We start from the raw sequence: 21,232 nt of genomic DNA on the forward strand, positions 1-21,232 counted from the left end.
CTATATATTTATGTATTTATTTATACATGCATTGCATTTTTATCTATATTTTTGATTTTCTGACTGCCGGAGGTTTTCCACGGAAGTTACGTTGGGACAGCCTACTACCTTACCTCCTCTTACCCTATTGCATATGGGAATTGAGTTTTGTTGTTGTTTCCAATTAGATGGTTCCTGAAGATAATTTTGATTTATCAATCTTGAACATTGAACACCACATAAATGATTCCAGCATGAGAAGCAACAAACCAGAATTTTGCTCCACCACTGTTCCAGAAGAAGCATAAGCGATGGTGAACACGACGAGCATTATATGTTCAACGCAGGGTTGTTGGGCAAGCGATAAGCTTCGGCTTTATGGTGGCGGTGGCGGCTTTTTCCACCAGGTTCCGCTGCCGATGGATAGACTCGAAAGCGTGCGGGGAGTAGTGAAAGCTCTGGGGCAAACAGGTAGAATCAACTCTAGATATAACACAAGTTCCCAAAGCAGTGGCATCAGAGTTCTCAACAGATGAAGTGCCAAAACAGGTGAGGTGAAAGAAAGAAAAAAAACTAAATAATTTTGATATATATGAAACAAGAACTTCATCGGTGCGGCGAAACATGCAGGCTCTGGATGCTCCGGCTTACGATGAACGGATGTTAGCGAACTATGTGCCGGTCTATGTGATGCTTCCGGTAAGTTTCTGATATGGCGACATTTTTTTCTAACTTGCATATCAAGCTACTAACTATATGTTTCTTTCTCTTGCTCAGTTGGGAGTTATTTCAAATGATAATGTTTTCGAAGATAGCCGAAGATCGAGAAACAGCTCGACTAGCTGAGAGCGGCTGGGGTCGATGGGGTAATGGTTGATGTTTGGTGGGGGATTGTGGAATCGAAGGGACCTAAATGACACGACTGGAGTACTTATAGGAGCTTGTTTGCACTCGTTCAAGAATGAGGGTTGAGCCATTATGTCATTCCATCGATGCGGCAGTAATGTCGGAGACGGAGTTACCATCCCACTTCCGAAATGGGTGCTCGACATTGGTGAAACCGACCCTGACATCTTTTATACCAATTGGAGAGGTAACCGGAATGAAGAATACCTCACCATTAGTGTGGATCATCAGCCAACTTTCGATGGAAGAACCGCTATCCAGGTTCAACTTCAGGAGCTGTCCTGCAATGGTTTTCACCGTTGAAAAAGACATAGATTGTTGGTTTTTGTAGATGTACAACGACTACATAAAGAGCTTCAGGGAGAACATGTCGGATTTTCTTGAAGCAGGGCTCTTAATCGACATCGAAGTAGGGCTTGGTCCTGCAGGGGAGCTTAGATATCCTTCTTATACCGGAACCCAAGGATGGGTTTTCCCTGGTATTGGAGAATTTCAGTGCCATGACAAGTACCTCGAAGAGGAGTTCAAAGAGGCAGCCCGATAATGCAGGGGAATACAACGACACGCCCGGAACGACAGAGTTCTTCGGATTGAACTGGACATACCTGACCGAGAAAGGGAAGTTTTTCTTGACTTGGTACTCGAACAAGTTAATAAACCACGGCGACAATATCCTTGATGAAGCTAACAAAGGTTTCTTGGGGTGTAAAGTGAAGCTAGCTGCAAAAGTATGTCTCACAAGTCTTGAAACTAAAAACATTTTCACCTAAAGGCTTAAATCTATCAGCATTTTCACTTGCTATTTTGTTCAAAACAGACAGCTGGAATTCAATGGTGGTACAAGTCTCCTAGTCATGCAGCAGAACTAACTTCAGGATATTACAATTTGAAAGACCGAGACGGATACCGGCCCATCGCGAGGATTCTGTCGAGGCATTATGCCATTTTCAATTTCACATGTCTGGAGATGAGGAACTCGGAACAACGAGCCGATGCCAAATGTGGGCCTCAAGAACTTGTTCAACGGCTGAATGCCCCTGCTGCAGCTTACATAGGTAGAAATCAATTCCTTGTCTTGCAAGAAAAGTGCCACCATTTTCCTTTTGCAAATAACAAAGTAAAACCAAACTTATACTGAGAAGGCGGAATGCGAATTCATCGATCGCACGTCTGTATAGCAGGTTCTGAGTGGATGCTGGAGAGAGCAGCTCGAAGTAGCTGGAGAGAGCAGCTCGAAGTAGCCGGAGAGAATGCATTATCGAGATACGACATTAATGGTTACAATCAAATCCTGTTAAATTCTAGGCCTAATGGAATCGACAGAGACTGTAAACCGAAGAGAATAATGTACGGGGTCACATACCTTCGTTTATCGGAGGAGCTATTGAAAGACAAGAATTTCAAGATATTCAAGACATTTGTAAAGAAAATGCATGCTGAGCAAGTAAGAAACATTTACATCCATGGATACTCGCCAAAGAAGAAACAATCTTTGATCATTTTCCCCCCTCCTTTTTCCAGGATCATTGTGCAGACCTGGGGATGTATGATCACGAAATAGGTCCATTGGAGCGGTCAAAGCCGAAGTTTACGACGGAAGATCTACTGGAAGCAATGAAGCCGATGGAGCCATTCCCTTGGGGAGAAGAAACAGACATGAAGATTGATGATTTTGAGGGTGTGATTGCTGTTTTGATAAGACAGTTGTTTTCCATGTTCAAGTGAGACCAGATTTCCATCAAGGTTGAAACTTGGAAAATAGGCTTGGCTTTCCATACACATCCGATTGCAATACAATGCAATTAATTGGTGGACTGCTGAAAGATGTTCTGTTTGGCACATAATAATAAACTGCAGACAGGAATAAGGGAAGATTTCGGGTTTGAGTTTATTGTCAAATGGTTGAGAGTAGTTAGAACATATAATACTTTGCAATCACTTTAGCTTAATCAAAAAAATAATAATGTCAGGGATGGACATTTCACTCTGGTCCAACCACTCCTGACTCAATTCGACTCTAACAAAATTAGATTGGGTAAGTTTTTTATTTTACAAATTTGAGTTCGTATCAAGTTTCAATTTAAAGTGACAAAAAAAAATCAATTAGACCAACTCTACATATTATTATAATTATCCCTTCTACATTTAAAGATAATTATAAAAACACCCATTTTGTTTTAGTTCTTCACTTAGGTCGTTATTTTATCCAATATATATAGTCTAAGTCATATCAAATTGAATGTGAGTTTTAACCTAAAAATTAAATCGAATTTCTAATAGGGTGAAACACTCCCGAAATTCCAATCGAGTGATGATAATAAGGTTTAATTTTCGGAACAAATTCAGATGAGTCAAAAACCTGACTAGACCTATAATTATCCTAGTTAATACCCACATGTTCAAATATTTACGTCACGTGCAACAATGACACACGTTTAGTATATAATATAGTTCGAAAAGTAGTCATGACAAACGGACGAGAACTGAACCATATTTTGTTATTTATGTAAGCCTAATTTGATAGGTTTGGTTTATTAATACGAACCAAATATGATATATTGATATGTAAGGGTTTTGTGTATATATAATTCTAAATATATAAATTATGAAGTAAGTCAATTATTTGTTTTATTTAATAATTTTATAAGAAAAATACGAATCAAATTATCTCGGTGATTAAAGTAATGGTTGTTATTTATTCTTAAAGATCTCGGATTTGAGCATTAACGAATGTAACATGGATGATTGAGTATTTATTATTAAATAGATGAAAATATTTAGAACAAATACTAAGTTGTAATCACCTTAGGTTAATAAAAAAATTATAAGAAAGACATGTTATTCAATTTTAGGTGCTCTTATATATATATATTAAATCAATAATCAGAGACAAATTTAGAATTAAACATAAAGTAAGATCAAATTACTAAAAAAAAAAAAATATTAAATATTTAAAATTTAAAATTTTATAGTCATAAACTGTACTACTACATTACTGGCCCAAATGTAAACAGACTCGTACTACTGGAACTTGAAACTTAAGAAACCCCAATGCGCCATATTCATCATCATCGTCAACTTTCACACGCACAAAGCTCACTCAAATCTCCCCTCAGGATGTCACTTTCTCTCCCCCATCATGATCAAAAACCAAATCTGCAAACCCTAAACCTCGTGTTGGCCATTGGTACAAAACTTCCCTTTCCAACCAAATACATGCAGATGTATAATACTGGGAAAGACCCGGGAGATTGAACCGGAAACATCATATTCTTTAAGCTAAGCGAATGGATAAAGTTAAAGATGATTATACAAAACTGTTCAGGCTTTAAGAGAGAGAGAGAGTGCAATATACCAATATATATTCACCATAAATGGAGATGATAAACCAAGCAAAGCAGAAAAACCCCTTAATTCTTGCATTGGTTTAAGCTATGTATTAACAAAAACTGGCACTAACACTTTGAGGCTAATACAAACCCTGGAAAATGTAACAAAAGTTGCAAGAGAATCCGTAAAATCATTACTGATTATGCTATATTATGGTAAAAAGGGCAATAGAAGTATGGCTTCCGTTTTCTTCATCAGTTAATATTACCACAGAGGAACTGTTGGAGCACCGTTTTCATCTCTTTGGCCTTGTGAAGCGAAACCAACTGCTCAGAATCAAAAACGCAAAAACCCTGTGAACAAAGCATGGTCTGCGCCACGAGGGAGTTGAACAGGACCCGCAAAAGCTGTTGCCGGTTCAAACTCCCAAACCCATCAAAGCCACCACCAGCATTAACATGCTGAGCCGACGAGAAACTGGAAGTGATGGGCATCGATTGGAGAATGGAGACTTGAGCTTGCAAGAACCGGACGTACTTATAAGCCTCTTGGAGCATGGTGCCGGTGTCCATCTTCTTGTCCCACGGCATTAGCTTTTGGAGACAACGGGTCTTCTCGCTCAGCTTTTGCCTCATCTCCCTCGCGAGACGGCTGTATGGGATGATCGGAACAGGAGCAGTAGCGTTGAAGCTTTTCACGATGGAGTCGAGGGTTTGAGGGTGGTTGTTTTCGGAGTGGGAAGGGGCTAAGTCGAGACGACCGCGTTTGGGTTTGGGAGCTGATGCGGTGGGAGAGGCGGGGAGGGGAGGAATACGGTGGTGGAGGGGGCGGAGGTCATGGAGGAGTAAAGGGCGGCTGTTGTTGTTGTCTGTGTCTGGGGTATCAGAGGAGTAAAGGGAGAAGTCGAGATCATTGAGTTGAGAATGGTGGAGGGGAAGCGGAGGGAAATCATGGTCTCGGTCTTGTTCATAGATAAATGGGAGGAGGGGTTGGAGATAAGGATCGTTGACGATGATGTTGTCAAACTCGATGACACTGGAAGTTAAAGGCGAAGGAGGACGAGAGTGAAGTGGATGAGTAGTAGCCGAACAAAACTAAAATGTCTCCATTTTCATGGTTGCAAGAGCTTGGTTTCCGGGGGTAAATGTTGGGAGAGAGATGGAGAAGAAGATCACAAAGGGAAGTTATAAGAAGGGGAGGGCACCTCGCCACCTGTTCATTTGGCAATTGGGTCGGAAGTACGAATGGTGGCCCTGATGGATGAAGGCGGCTACACGGGAATCAAGGATGATCGGCCTGCCTTGTTTGTCTATAAATGACACATCCGGTCAGGTCCGTACAATCTCTTTTTTGTCCATCTTTATCCCTCTCCCCGAGGGGGTGGGGGTGTTCATGTACGTGATTTTATCATTGCCGCATAGTTACAAGGGGCATATGGTCTGGAATTTGCACATACATGCTGGGACCAGAGCTTAAAAGGACAAAAGATGATGACAGTAATTAACTGGTGCACCAGTACACAGCTCCAGTGCTGTCACACTGCACTCACCGTTAAATCTTCACAGATGTTGGGTCGGGGCATGGCTTTAAATAAGCTAGCTTTGAGTTGAGATTCCACGAATGAATGATGTTAATATATCAGGCAACACAAACGGAACATTTTTCTTTAAAAGAAGAAAACAAAGGCCCTACTAAACGAAAAGAATTACAAAATACAAAGATGAAAACTGTACACAAGAATGATATGAAAAAAAAAAGCACAAGAAATGGTGTTTTGGAATGATTGCCCAAACTACCACTCTAAAGGGGAAAGGGTAGCTACCAAGCTAAAATTGACGAATCATTCCAAAAACATTTACAAACGTATTGGCTAATAATAATAATCCTAACTACATCCCCCCACTAAACCCCTACAACAAACTGTCTCATCGATCCCACATTGCATGGAATTTTGCTGGTCTATGCTTCAACCATTGCATCATCTCTCTGTCCAGTGAACTATTATTTAAGACTGCATCTAGCATTGGACTGCCAAAGATTTTCGTACTAGTTTTGAATGTCCATATTCGGTCCTTGGGCCACGGTCTCTGGGGTTGCTTCTCCTGCACCAATATGAACCATATTAAAACAGAAGCCACGGAGTTCCTGTAAACCAGTGCATGTTCCTATAGATGGCAATAAACTTTCCAGTCAAATACTATCAGTCCTCTACATACGAGTCAACTGTGGGAATGATACTTTTCTATTCACGATATAAAGGATAATTAACAAATACACTGGCAAATCAAAGATCATCCAATTCACAATATAATCAGGTTAGAAATTCAGGTATGTCATCGAAAACAGTATTAAATAGATAGCCCTCATCCGCAGCATGAAAGTATCAGCATAACCTCACTCACTCTGCAATGATGCACAAAAACCATCCAAGTAATTTACAAAATGGCCAACTTAAAAGCGTTGTGGAGTATTCTCAATACTTGAAATCCAAGAATTCAAGACAGCATTTGCATCATCACAAATGGATGAAAGAAGCTTACCATCCAGGACAGCATAAATTTGACGGTCTTTGGGTCATAAACAAGATGCTTTGATGGCTTCTGAACCTTGGAATAGAAGCAACCAATGTCAGGTAATGACAAGCAACCCCTACTTACTCTAAACAGGCTGCTATCTGGATCTACGCTGGTCTGGTTATACCAAAATATCAGCTGCCCCAAACAATAGTTTTCACCATATGTCTTGCAATATTCCCGCAAACCTGTGAACTTGTCGGAGTACTTGGGGCTCAGGTCAAGAGGACTAATGTAGACTGGGGGAGAAGTTACTGCTTTGTATTCCTGTCCATAAAATGATTGATTAGATCAAAAAGATAAACAAGACAATAACATTCTCCAGTTCACTGCCCCCTCTCCCCCTTTCACACATACACAAAAAGGTTTATGAGTTTATCAGAAAATATTAGTAAAAGGACTCACCCGAACTCTTATGAAGCACTTAGTGTAAGCATAATATGGATCAAGTCAGCGGCGGCATCATGCCGGTACTTATATGTGCAAGGAAGATTCCGAACCTCGTCCCTCAACCTTCAAAACAAAGGAACGATTGAAGATCAAATCTTTACTGAAATTAAACAGCATGGGGACGCCTTTAATGAGGACATTGCACACACCATAACAAAGATCTGTGAAGTTCTTTAAGAATGTTGTCAGACCATGATGAGTCACGGGCTTGAATCTTGGACCTCAAATCATTGAGTATAGCGTCTTCCACATGAGGAGCCATGCACTGAAGAAGCTCCTCGACAAGTGACCCCTCGCCTTTCCAGAGAAAGGATACAGCTTCTTCAGGACTGAGCCTCTCTAGGGGAGGTGGAGCCTCTTTGGGGTCACCAAACACGCATCTCATAACATACCTCACCTAAAACAACACCAGAATTAACATATGGATAGTAATATAATATGATCAACATGTATATAATTCTCTGATAATACACGAATAGCCTCTACAAAATTTGATATCATTAAGGGTGCATTTGATTCACGGAATGTAAGATTACCAATGGGAATAAAAGATTACCAGGAAATAGGATTATTGGGAATGTTGTATTTTGTGTTTGGTTGGTTTAGCAGGAATGTAAAATTACCGTGTTTTGTTAAAAGAATAAAAGATTATTAGAATGTATATTTGACTAAATTGTTCTTATTATATATTTGTTTTTTTAATAAGTTAAAAAATATTTATATATTTTCTTTAAAAATTTTAAATTAATAAAATTTATATAATATTTTTACAAAATTGAAAATATAAAAAGGTTTAATAAGAGGATAAAATTTTATTTTAACCCCTGAACTTCATATAAAATTTTAATTATAAATTTTTTTGTAAATCTAAAATAGTTTAAGGATAAATTTGTAATTTAACATTCGTATAATTTTATTATTCAATGACAGAATAAGGATATTTTTGAGAAAAAAAATTTTAAGAGCATTTTAGTCCAAAACGCCGATAATCCAACAATACCTAAGAAAAGGAAGTAATGACATTCCCGATAATATATCCCAAAAATCCACTATTGGTAATGTAAGATTACCAAGAATGACATTCCCGACCAACCAAACGGGGGAATGTGGATTTCATTCCCATGGGAATCTCACATTCCCCCAACCAAACACTTCCTAATAGTAATGTAATGATTTCAAAACATAAAGATGACTACCATCCAACCATTAGACCAAACGAAAACAAGAGTAATCCATGAATTCTGAAAAGTTTGAACTTAAATATTTTTAAAGCTTAGCTCTTCAAAGTAATAAACACCACTTCGAAGTACAAATTACTATATGGCCCATCACATTACATGCTACCATAATTTATCATGTAGGAGAGTATTTGAAAAGCATGCAGCCACATATGTTATTCAGAGACAGGGTAATCACCTTGTCAAGGGTTATAGCCAAATTCTGAAGCCTCTGGTTATAGACGCCCTCAGCCTATCTCATTCAGCAGAAAGTATACAATGAGCATTTAAATTTTAACAGTAAGCATAGAAAGCTCCAAACAAACATGGGTAGACATGAGCAAAGGCACAAAGACAGCAACATACCTGAATCTCAGCATCGTTCCTCTCTGCATCAAGAGATATATCTATACAGTATTTCCGCTTCTCTTCCAAATTATGCCTTAAAATTTGCTCAGGGAGCTTTGTTCTCTCAAAATTTATAAACCTCACCTACACCAGAAAGGAAACGTTAGGAGAATAGAATTTCCCCACTTTCACTTCCAAAAAGGAGGCAAAGAAATGACATGACAGAAAACCAAAAACATACCACTCGAGCTGAGTATGCAACCAACCAATCAGGCAATCCACCAAGTAAACAGCCGCTTAGGCCAGCCCTCCCTAGCTCAAGGTAATCTTCTTCAGATACAGAATTTAGTTCACAAGCTTCCAGCATTAGCTGTTGTCGATCCAATATACCATGCCACTCCTTCAGTACCTGATGAACAACAAAATTCCTATAATAACTTTTTCGAAACTCAAACGAGAAAAGATGAATTAATTCAACAGTAGGCAATAAGGAACATATAATTTCGTTTTCACAGCCAATAAAGAAAAGAGAAAATAATCTCAGTGACCGAAAATGTCTTATAATATACGATTTTGACTAACTTTTTTTCGATTTGCCAAAATGACCAACAAAATCGCAATGCAATCTCTAAATTGCAACGCGATCTCCAGTATCGCAAATCAATTTCCAGATTCGCAACGCGATTTTGACTATCGCATTGCGATTTTTCCAAATTCGCGTTGCGATCGCGAATTTGGAAAAATCGCAATGCGAATATGAAAATCGCAACGCAATCTCCAGTATCGCAAATCAGTTTCAAGATTCGCAACGCGATTTTACTATCGCAACGCGATTCTGACTATCACAACGCGATTCTGACTATCGCAATGCGATTCTGACTATCGCAACGCGATTCTGACTATCGCATTTAATACAAAATCGCAATGCGATTTTCCAAATTTACGTTAGTCCAAATTCGTTGCGATTTCTTAAGAATTTTCTCTAAAAAGATAGTATCCGCGCGGACGTGTCGAAGACACGTATTACCACGACCACGACCCGAGATGAGACGAGATGGCGGCGGTGCGCGAAAGTCCCCCTTGTTCTCTTCCACTCAACAAGGAAGTGGGAAATCCAAGCCTTAAATACTCATTCCCTATAGTGTTTTCAATACTATGTGGGATTGAGCATTGCAAACACTTGAGAATCTTTTACACTATCGCAACACATTCTTTATTGTTTCAAACTAAGATCTTACAAATGGCTTGGGAATTTTTTACACTATCGCAACACATTCTTTATTGTTTCAAACTTCACACGAATTTTGGAATAGTTAAAATGTAAACTTATTTTAGATTTTTCACTATCGCAACACTTTTTCACTGTTGCAACAACACGTTTTTCAAACTCTCGCAACACATTTTAACTATCGCAACACATTTTTCAAAATCGCGTTGCGAATCTTACAATCGCGTTGCGAATCTGGAAACTGAGTTGAAAAATTAGAGTTCGCGTTAAGATTTTGTTGGTCATTTTGGCAAATCCAAAAAAAGTTAGTTAAAATCATATATTATAAGACATTTTCGATCACTGGGGTTATTTTCTCTAAAGAAAATATCATTTTAGTTTCTTCAAAAAAAAAGCCTCATGAGAATGTGTACCTTCTGAAATGCACCTTCACCGGTCAAATTCAAGTAGCTGCCACGGCAAACTTGACTACCACATAGACAGACAGATGCTTCATATTCTTCCTTGCTCTAATAAGACAAGTATCAATCATGACCTATAAGAACATATAAATTATCTTGTTCAATAAAGCTAGAAGGACAGAAGATTCAAACCTCTGTAACGGAGTTATAATCAAATGTAATCTCCTCGCCATACCGTATTGGACGTAGAGCATAGATTCCAATTTGGTAATGACCATCTACAGCAGTAACTCTGCATCCAAGAAAAGGTAGATGATAAGATAAAATATAGGAAGCAATATCTTGGTACTATGAAAGGAACTAGAGAGTAGGAAAAGGTCTGGTACTACGAATTTGTAGCTAGGCTAAGTTTGTTAAGGATCATAAGTTACACGCAGAGGGTAGGAAAAGGTCATGCCAATAGAAAAAAAGGTTTATGCACCAAAAAAGAACAACATAATCACTAAACTATTGAATAAAGAGATACTAAAGAGACAGATTTAAACTACAATTTGTCCTAAAAGGGAAGGATATGTTATTTCAGACCAGAGGATAACGTTCATACTAGAAAACAGTCTATCACAATAAATTCCAATTATGTATAACATCAATGCTACTTTTTTGATGTGATCAATCACTTTTCAGCTTTTAGGCATCCAAAATCATTGTGCAAGCTGATTTAAGCATACCTTCAGTGCAAAAGCTCAAAACAGTGTACAAACAATTGAATTTCAGTGGCAACAGGTTAAATGTGTCTAACGGTCATACATGTGACAAACATCAAGTATATAATTTATTAATATAAAGCATAAAAAAATGACACTGATGAGCATAATACTCCATATCAAAAAAGTTTGAATTGTTCTGCACTATACAAGTTCAAAAGTTCCCGAACTAGGGGAAATGGGAAAGAGAGAAAATAACTGGATATATTGCTTTAAAATTCTGCATAGACCAAAAAGAGCAACAGAATATACTTACTTGGCTTCACAATTTGGGTGACAAGAATGACAAATTCGACTCGCATAATTTGCCTTGTGCATGGCATCAACAACAACTAAATCGTATCCAGCAGCATCACCCTGATAAATAAGAGACAATCAGCAAACAATTTCAAAAAAGCAATTAAATTAACTAACCACGGAAAAACATTTAGCACAAGACGTATTGAAGTGGAAACCTTTGGCCTCTCAAGGTAGATATTGTAAAACTCAGGAGCTGGATCCTTGCTGTTATTCTGCAATATCCGTATACCATCTTGCTTCTCAAACCATTTCCAAACAGGATAAACCTATAGAAATTAAAACCCATCAAAACAAAAGACATCAAAGAGATTTTATTCAAAAGCCACAAAATAATTAGTGAACTAAAAATAAAAAAGGGTATTTTTTATATAGCTGTAAGTTAAATACCTCAAAAAAAAGTAAAGAACATATTATTTGCAATAAGGTTTAGTTAAATGAAACTGTTTGAAAACTAATACAAATCCATACCTCTCCCAAAAACTCTACAACAAAATCTTCTTCTCTAAAACCACCTTCCTTGTTGCAAAGAACACCCAGACCCTAATAAAGCATATTCAGTAGAAAATTAATGTAAATATCTGGATCATAAAACAAAAGAACAAGAAAAATAACATAATGTTAATAAATATGAGAATAATGAACAGAAAATAGTACAAGAGACAAGAAGCACATTTATACCTTTCGGTAAGCAACATATTTATCATCAGGACGAGCATCAATGGCTTTCAGTATGCCTAGACACATTTTCATGGTTTGTTTATCACAGTCCAGCTCTGCAACTCTTTTAATTTCTTCTACAACAGACTTCAAGAGATACATCATTGGAGTGTTCCCAGTGCCCGTGAAGTGTCTAACTTGCTTATTCAGAGTTCGAAGGAGAACATCTTCGATAAAAGATTGCTTATCCTCTAAAGGCCATTCCAACTCGCCCGGCATTGAATCAAGTAAAAGATTGTGAGTATAAGGATCAATTCCATAAACTTCTTGCTCTATAACTTCATCTCCAAGCTCTTTTCTGGGTTTATAATCTTTGACTTCAGGAAGTTCCATATCCAACTCCTCAGTGCCAGTTTTCTGAGCATTCAGCTTCTCATCATAGTCCTCTGGCAAAGATACCTGCATCTTACGCCGCACGTCCTCCTCGTCAGCTACGACAACATACTGATCGATGACATCATATTTCCTAGTGACAGGAGGAACCAAACTGGCTTTGGTCATGCGAGCACCCCATTCACGATCATCAGCCATAGAATCAAAACTATCTCCAGCCATGAAGTATCCATCCCCTCTCGACTCTACAGACCGACCTTCAGGCTTGAAATCCAACTCACTCTCTGTATCAGAAGCTGTATTCTCAATCTCACTCTCACTTTTTTCATCCTCAGAAGAGTGATCAAGTTCATCAGATGTTTCACTTTCTGAGTCAAGAGATCTATTAAGTTTGGACAACCGCTTTCTAATTTCTCTATCAGATGCATATTCCCCATAATCAAAAACACCATTAGGAAATGAAGTGCCATTGCTCTTGTTCATGTACTTCCTTTCAGAAACTGCCTTACCAAGTTTCTTCTTGTACCTTGAGAACCCAGTCGATGAGTCATCTTTCCAAGACTTTAGCAATTCATCTCTTTCATAAGAGGAGGTAATCTTAGCACCCTCTTCTAAACGTGTGGCAAGCTGGATAAATAAAGTAATTATGCGGTTCATGTCTCGAGCACCACCACAATTCTTTGCTCTGCATCCAACAAAGTGGTATAAAAACAAGAGGAAGAGTTAGCTTATTATCATATAACCATGCTGAATGTATGGCAGTAAAAATAAAGAACGGGGAAAGAAGGTACAAAATTAACAGTTCATGTTCAATAAATAAAAAATATTAAAATATATATGAAGGGAGAGAACATGTTCTAGTCATATAAGAAATCACATTTTAAATTTCATTAAGAAGAAATGATATACAATTATACGTGGCAACCTTCAGACAATCTAACTGGTTAACACATTACCCAACAAGTTAACAAATGACTACAGCTTGGATGATTCAAAGCCTTTGCAACTTAGAAATAATCTTCAATACAGATTACCAAATGGAGAATGAAAAGTGGAAACTAGAAAACTTACTTTATTGCATCTCTGCACATCCGGCTGATATCCTCTTTAACAAAACCCAGACCACGTCCAATGTAATAACCATTTTTCATTTTTTCCTCAATTTGTGCAACCTGATAACCAAATGACAGCAGAAAATTAGACTTTTAAACATAATTCAGGAAAAAAACACAAAAGAAAGCACAAGACCACAGCACCTTGGGCACAAAAAAATCAGATGTATTCTCCTTCATGATATCCCGTATACTAGAAGCAAGGAATTCCTCCATTCGCTTGTACCCATTTTCAGATTTTTTAATGGCCCATCTCCTGATACGAGCTTCCCTGGATAAAATGGAGGAGGACTTCCTAGCATCAAATAACTTTGAACGCCTATATAAACTTTGGCGAAATAATTGATTTGCAGAGTCTCTCCTATCAACACTTTCAAAATAGCTCTTTAATTCACCAAAATCATCTATAGCATTCCCCAGGCCTGTTTTAAGGCTAGATGAAGTTTTCTCAGTAATTTGTTTCAGGTTCCTTGTTTTAGAGTCAGAATCATCCAAGATCGTCATAGCATGCAAATTTATGCTCTTGAACCACTTCAAATTGGGAAATTTGACCACCAATTCCTCAAACTGGCCACAACCTCTAATATCTAGATAAGATAAACTAGGAAAAACACGAAGAACATCTTCAAGTGTGCTTGGACTTATGCTTGTGCAACCAACTAGAATCATGAAATTTATCTTTTCTTTGTCATAACAATTCTGCAAATAAAGAATTATATTACGCCTGAGATGTAAAGTGGGAAAAAACCTTGTACAAGTAATTTAGACAACCATGAAGCATACCATGATTTCCTGCACTATAGAGTTACTGCAACTAGGACCAAGAGACGACAAGTCAACCTGCCTTGCAATCCCCTTGTAAAACCTGACAGCACTTCTCCAGTGTTTACAAGTCAAAGAAGCAAAGGCAAGGGATTTCATGTCAGATCTCAAGAAATGGAAGACTCGTGCCAGCACAAGACCATCCAACAAGCCCCAGCTCCCCATCTCACTAATGGAACAAGCACTCTCTTGGTCATGGAAGGTTGCATCACCACATATATCTTCAAATTCAAGCTCACCCTTTCGGATTGACTGCAACTCATCTTCAATTTCATACTCTTCTTCGCTTCCATTAATCATAATCCGTGCTCGATTTCCACTATCTGCAATTGCAGGCCAAAATTCAACAACATACATACAAAAAGAAAAAGAAAGAATAAACAAATGTATCTTATATTTACCAAATTATGAAAAAAAATAAAATTTCCACATCCAAATTTCTTATTCATCAAGTTCAAGAATAAACTAAGGACCCTTGTCAACTTAAACATGTTATCACGAATATATATACAAGCACATGCACCTTGACAACTGCAGGTATGCGATAATAGCCAAAATGTCGTGCCAAAAAAGTGAGACTAGGGAAATGACAAAAAGGCACTAGCCTATACCAAGTAAAATTACATAATGCTTTTAAGAGAAGATTCACTATAAAGCATCATGAACATTATTATCATATTAAATTAAACCAATAAATGTCTAATTTTTTATATATTAGAAAAAGTGACAGATTTTGCAAAATGCCTCAACACTACCCACAAAATTTGTGAAAAGCTCTAGCATCTCATTATAAATTAAAATATTTCTCAGCCAAACCTGACCTAGACTCATGTAGCATTTAAAATTGTATACCTGTTTTCTGATAAATATGCTTGTCCATTTCTTTCTTTGGCTGTTTTGCACTAATCCATGGGTCTAAAACCTCATTTATGGCTGCAGCAAATTCCCGACTCTTAAACGATTTCATTACCAATTCATGAAGCTTCCCACAGGTATATCCGATGAATTGGGGATGTAGCCTGTGAAATGAACTGGAACTTGCATTATTATCACTAACAGAGACACCTTGTGAATCTAAAAGTAGAGTTCCAGAAGAATCAGCAGATGGTGCAGCATTCTCAGGCTGATTCCATGCAGTGGCTTCAAGACTCCCAGCAGCCGAGGTGATTGGAACCCAAACTTGATCATATTTACGAAATGCGCTGCTATGTTTTGGAATAACTCCTTGCTCTACCAAAACCTGAAGTTCAGAAAATGATGAAGGTCCCCTTTCATGCCCAGCACCATCAAGGTAGAACCACTCACCCAAGTGTAACTGCAACTCATCAACAGAACAAACATGGTCTTTAGGAGTATTAATGGATGCAAACAACTTCCACGATCCTTTCAAGCGTTGGTCATTAACAGCTTTTGATAATGAATTACTTTCTGCAGATGATTTCTTGATATCGCCAGTTGTAGAGTGCGACCGGGCAGATCTTGAAGAATGTCTCTCTTTCACTCGAGCTTTTGTGCGAGGTGCAGATACAGATGAGCCCTGATCCTGAACCACACATGCATTTATCCTTACAACCGGAAGCATGGTTCCCTTCACTCCTCTCATAGCAGATGGTTTATCATTATTTCTCTCTTCTGAAACCGAGAAAGCCCAAGGAGGGAGGTCAAGCCTTTTGCTATGAGAAGGATAGTACAGATCATCTTTCATATGCCAGCGAGGGTCCTCATACCCTGACTTTGGCATATGACATAAAGGGTAACCATCATTAAGAACGAGTTTTTTTCTAGATCTATCCTGAGTAGCTTCCTCATTCCTCTTCCAGTCCCCACCCTTGCATGACCATCGACCAGAGAACCATTCACTAGAGTCAATACACAAGGAACAGTCGGAGATTGCAGCAACTCTGGGCTCTGCAGCATCCTTTGAGTTGATGTCAGAGTAGCTAGATAATTCATTAGTTACCTTATCATGTTGATCCCCTGTGCAACTCAAAAGCCACGTGAAACCTGAAACAGCAAATATAAGGAATGAACTTACATCACAAGATGGTGACTAAATGCAAAGAGTTATGCTTATTCTTCATATTGAGTGTTCATCTCAATGTTATATATATTGTTCAGATAAAACTATTGTACTGATTTCATTTCACCTAATTCAGCCTCCCATTCTGCTTGGTAAATCTAGATCAGCTCAAGTGCACATAATATCCTAAGAAGACCAAAGAAACTTCAGAGAAGTGAAATAAATCTTGAAAGTTCAAAGATGCCATAATTAAGACAAATCTTAATTCTGGATCAACCAAAGGACTACAGCATAGACAAAAAATGCTGAAATATATCAATTAAACTATGGAACTGTTGAATCCTCATCAAGCCCAATATAATCTAACACCACATTACAAAATTGCTACCTTATTGGTATCAACTAACTAAACTTCATATATTTTAATTTTTTAAAAAAGTGTCCCTATACAGCTATCTGAACCAAGCAAGTAAATTATGAGCCAAGACAAATCCCTATTAATCGTGGGTGGTGAGAAGAATTGGATGCCTCTACTGACAATTTTTTACCACAAGCTCGAAGAACAAAAATACAATGTCATAAATAAACTTGAAAACCAACCTCAAAGATATTAGAATATAAAACCAACCATAATGTGCTTGTACTTGTTAATAAAAGGGGGGAAAGAATTAAATGATCAAGAGGTAGATTTGAATATGAATGCCACGTGTTAATAAAAAGTATGATTTGAATGACAGGCTACTCCAAGAAATACTTACCATCAAAATTTCGCCGCCATTCCCATTCTGCGTCATCAAAGGTCATTTGCAGAGCTTCTGCGTGATGAAAAAATTCCAGAAAACAGGAAATAAATAAGAAATCTCCTCAAGTACACACAATCATGTAAGTGTCTAAATTCCGTAAATACATATAAGTGTACGCAAATTGGCGTGTGCACAAATAAATGTATGGGGAACCACGCAAAAAAATAAGTGCAAGAAAAGTGTGGGTCCATAGATCCAGAGTAGGGGAGAACATAGCATTGGAACCAAAAAAAATAGTGAAAGAAGTATAGTCAGAAACGCATACCTCCAACTATTTCAAGCTCCTTGCCAGGGATAATGTCAATACCGTCCATCAGAGCTTCAACCCTTTCATCAATGTGAAGATCTTCTAAGGAATAAGTTGCAGCTGCACTGTCATCTTGGAAGTTCATCAAGGTCTCATCACCACTGTGAGTGCCAAATGGCCTGGGATCTCCAGTTTCTATCAGTAGGTTACCAGGAGCTTCAGGAGGGCAAACTAGTTGTGTTACTGTGTCGGATACAATGGATGGGAAACTCACCGTCAACAAGGGAGAAGCTGCATTTTCAATGGTCACCCACCTATCATTATCCAAATGCTTGATTAAATGATCGGAGAAAAGAACCCCTTCTTCCACAAGTTCCTTAAGGTCACACAATTTTGAAGGCCCACGTTCAATACCAAAAGCATCAAGATAAATCCATTTACCAACAGCTGACTCGGCCACCACAGGAATGTGAGGTGGTGTGTCACATATGTCCATATCTTCTTCCATTGATTGCAGCTCTTCGGGAGGTGGCCCATTAATAAGAGGAGGTTCTTGGCGATTTACACTGGGACTTGGGGATTTATCTTCTTTATTGGACTCGCACGCACCATTTTTTTCATCTGATTCATTTAAATTGAGCACACTGGTCCTATCTTGAGAATCCTTAGCTGAGGAATGTGAGTCTCTTCCGGTATGATCCCTCCGACTGAATTTATCTTCTTGCCCTTTAGAACCATATTGTGAGCCACGCTTCTCATTAGAGGCATCTTTTTTACTTGTGTCTCTTTGATTTTTGGTCTTATTCCGATCATGGGGAGACTGTTCCATATAGCTGGGGGTCTGGTCTCTGCGATCGTGAAATCTAGCTCGATCCTCTGGGGACCGAGCTGCATTAATAGGACTTCTGTTTCTATGATCATAGTGACAGCTTCGATCATATGGGGATCTCTCATGAGTATACAGGGATCTATCATGAGCATATGGGGATTTGTCAAGAGTATATGGGGATCTCTCACAGGCATATGGGGATCTGTCCCATGGGGATCTCTCACGTCGAATTGGGCTTCGGTCCCTATGATCATAATTCCTGATCCTATCATGTGGGGACCGCTCAGAATGTCCCGGACTACGCCCACGCTTATCATAAACAACCCTAGATGACAAATAGGAATCATGATGTCTTGAAGAGTACTTCTCCAATGAAGACATTTTTGATGCAGAAGAATTCCTATAGAACTTCTGGCGTGAATAGAGCTCTGGGTGGGACCGACCAAAATCATCGGAGAGCTTCCGACATTTTGAATTTGCATAGTCCCCATAATCTCCATAATGCTTGCGGTCACTACTATGTAAATCAGTACCATGCCGCTTCAACCTATTACCAGAAGAAGGGTACTCTCGCCCCTGGTTCTTACCATTGCTGTACTCACTCTTATACAAGCCTTCTTCATCCACAATCTTTGAACTGATTCTAGAAGTCTTTTCCAGGCTAGTTTCCCGTCTGGAAGAACTTTTGGTATGCACAGTGCTTCTACTGAATTCCTTCCTGTGATAAAGATCATCAACTAAGTACTTTCCAGAAGGTGGGGTACGTTCCATTTCATATTTCCAGCTTCTTTCCTTTCCGAACTCATACTTCCGATATTTACTGTAATTGTACTCATCTTTCATTAAGTCCCCCTTATGCCATCTATCAGGAATGAATTCTCCTTTCTCTAGGTCATCTTTGGCACATCGCCATGACCCAAATTCTCCCTTTTCGGGTTCCCCTTTCCTTTCTTTTTCAATAATCATCTCTCCCTTCCCCACATCCCCTTTTCTCCATTTACCTGTAACAATCCCTCCATTCAGCAGCTCCCCTTTTTTCTTAGATACAGTTTCCCCTTTCTCTGGCTCCGCTTTTACCTCAGAAACAATCTCTTCCTTCCTACATTTCTCACTAGCAATCTCTCCCTTCTCAATTTCCCCACTTTTTGACTTGTCAGTCCCAACCTCCCCATTCTCCCCTTCTTCCGGCCACTTCAAAGTCCCTAATTCACCTTCTTCCACTTCCTCCTTCTGCCCAGAATTCTCACCTCTATCAATCTCTTTACTGTTTTTCAGTACCGCTTCACTCTTTTCTTTAACAACCAATTCACTCTTCTTTGATGTTGCTGCTGTTGTCGATCCCACTAACACCTTCTTCTTAACCACCACTACTTTCTTAACCTTGACGAGTTTTTTCTTCTTTCGCGGCAGCTGCTGCTGTGGTTCCTGTTGCTTCTGCTGCTGTTGTGGTTCCTGCTGCTGCTCTGCGTTGTCTTTGATATTAACAGGCTTTGAAGTGAGCTCATTGTTGGGACAAAGCGATTTTTCTGTAACTGGAAACATCTCCATGATATGCTGATGTTGATGCTGCTGCAAAGGCATGCACGCAACTCCATCGCCCATGGAAGTCTCCACAATTTCCTCCGAATTCTCCAACTTCTCTCAAACCCTAGATGTCTCTCCTTTTTCTCGGGGATATCGATGCTCCTACTTCACAAAACTTCTTTCCCTCTTTTCCAACTCCTCAAATCTTCTCCCTCCGAAATTAACCTAATTCGCCACAACAATAAAAACCCACCACGAAACCACGTCAACCAACTCAATGCAGGGTTTCACTAAAAAGAAGAAAACAAGGAATATAGAAGAAAAAAAAGAAGCATTCGAAAATCCACACGGTTTCTAGGGTTTGGAACACCGCGGAATTGACGAAAGAAACAATGTTTATAATTAAGGAAGAAATTAACAAGACAAAAGAATCTACCGGGAGAAAAACAATCGGGAGGCGAGGAAAATCGTGAGAGAAAGCTATTAATCGACAGACGTGAATAACAGATCGACGACGAGCTTCGAGAGCTGCGTAAAACAGAAAACCTTTTGCGCCAAACAAACAGAGAGAATGAAAAAAAACAATAGAAATTAGAGAAAATAAAAAAGAAAGAAAAATATTCTATCAAATCCCTATTTTTTTATTTATCTGAGTGCTTTTGTAAATGTATTATCTCTCGCCTTTGCGTTGTAAATTGTAAATTTTCTCTCTTTTTTATTTTCTTTATCCTTTTTTTATTTATTAATTGCGAAATTTACAGATTTAAAGGGTGAATTTTGAAAGTACGATAATACCCCTCATAGATGTTGGAATTACAATAGAAACCGGAAGAACTGAGCAAGGAGAAGTTAGACCGTAAGTTGAATCGTATAATACTTCAGAAGACTTTTTGGGAAACTTCAACCTTTCAGATCTTCGTCCCTCCTACGCCTTCTATCTTGGAGTCCTCAACCAATTGACTCGGTATTTTTTTTAAATTACCTATTTAAAATTCTAAGGAAAAATATTAAAATTGTGAAATGTTTCATAAATATGATAAATAAGAACCGTAGTATAATATTTTAGTTTCATTATAAAATGTAAAAAAAATAATATCAATTTATAAAATAATAACGAAATTGTTTTAATTATAACAAAATGGTTACTTGTTTTAAATTCTATGAAAATATTAAAATCAAAATTATATGTATATAATACAAAAACGAAGAGAAATTGAAGGTGAGGAATCAATACAACATAGAATTAAATCTCAAATCAAATAGTTTTGCCTTGCTGGAGACAGACGGCGGAGAGAAAAGCTTCCGCCCAAATACTAAGTTAATCGGCGT

At 38.3% G+C, this 21,232-nt stretch overlaps 1 protein-coding gene and 2 pseudogenes across 1 annotated transcript; 1 reads left to right on the forward strand and 2 right to left on the reverse strand.

Annotated features, from left to right (window-relative positions):
- The first annotated feature begins 389 nt into the window (after positions 1-389).
- Positions 390-2,610, forward strand: LOC120175673 (annotated as a pseudogene).
- A 1,848-nt stretch (positions 2,611-4,458) lies between these two features.
- LOC120175527 (transcription factor bHLH117-like) lies at positions 4,459-5,797 on the reverse strand. The gene is made up of 2 exons (XM_039182133.1): positions 5,765-5,797; positions 4,459-5,309 (listed from the first exon to the last, which is right to left on the reverse strand). The coding sequence occupies exons 1-2, from the start codon at positions 5,795-5,797 to the stop codon at positions 4,470-4,472; spliced, it is 873 nt and encodes a 290-aa protein (XP_039038064.1). The 3' UTR covers positions 4,459-4,469.
- A 61-nt stretch (positions 5,798-5,858) lies between these two features.
- Positions 5,859-20,454, reverse strand: LOC120175672 (annotated as a pseudogene).
- Between the last annotated feature and the right edge of the window lie 778 nt (positions 20,455-21,232).

This window comes from Hibiscus syriacus, unplaced genomic scaffold, assembly GCF_006381635.1.
Source record: "Hibiscus syriacus cultivar Baekdansim isolate YM2019G1 unplaced genomic scaffold, ASM638163v2 tig00112206_pilon, whole genome shotgun sequence".
Classification (NCBI taxonomy): domain Eukaryota; kingdom Viridiplantae; phylum Streptophyta; class Magnoliopsida; order Malvales; family Malvaceae; genus Hibiscus; species Hibiscus syriacus.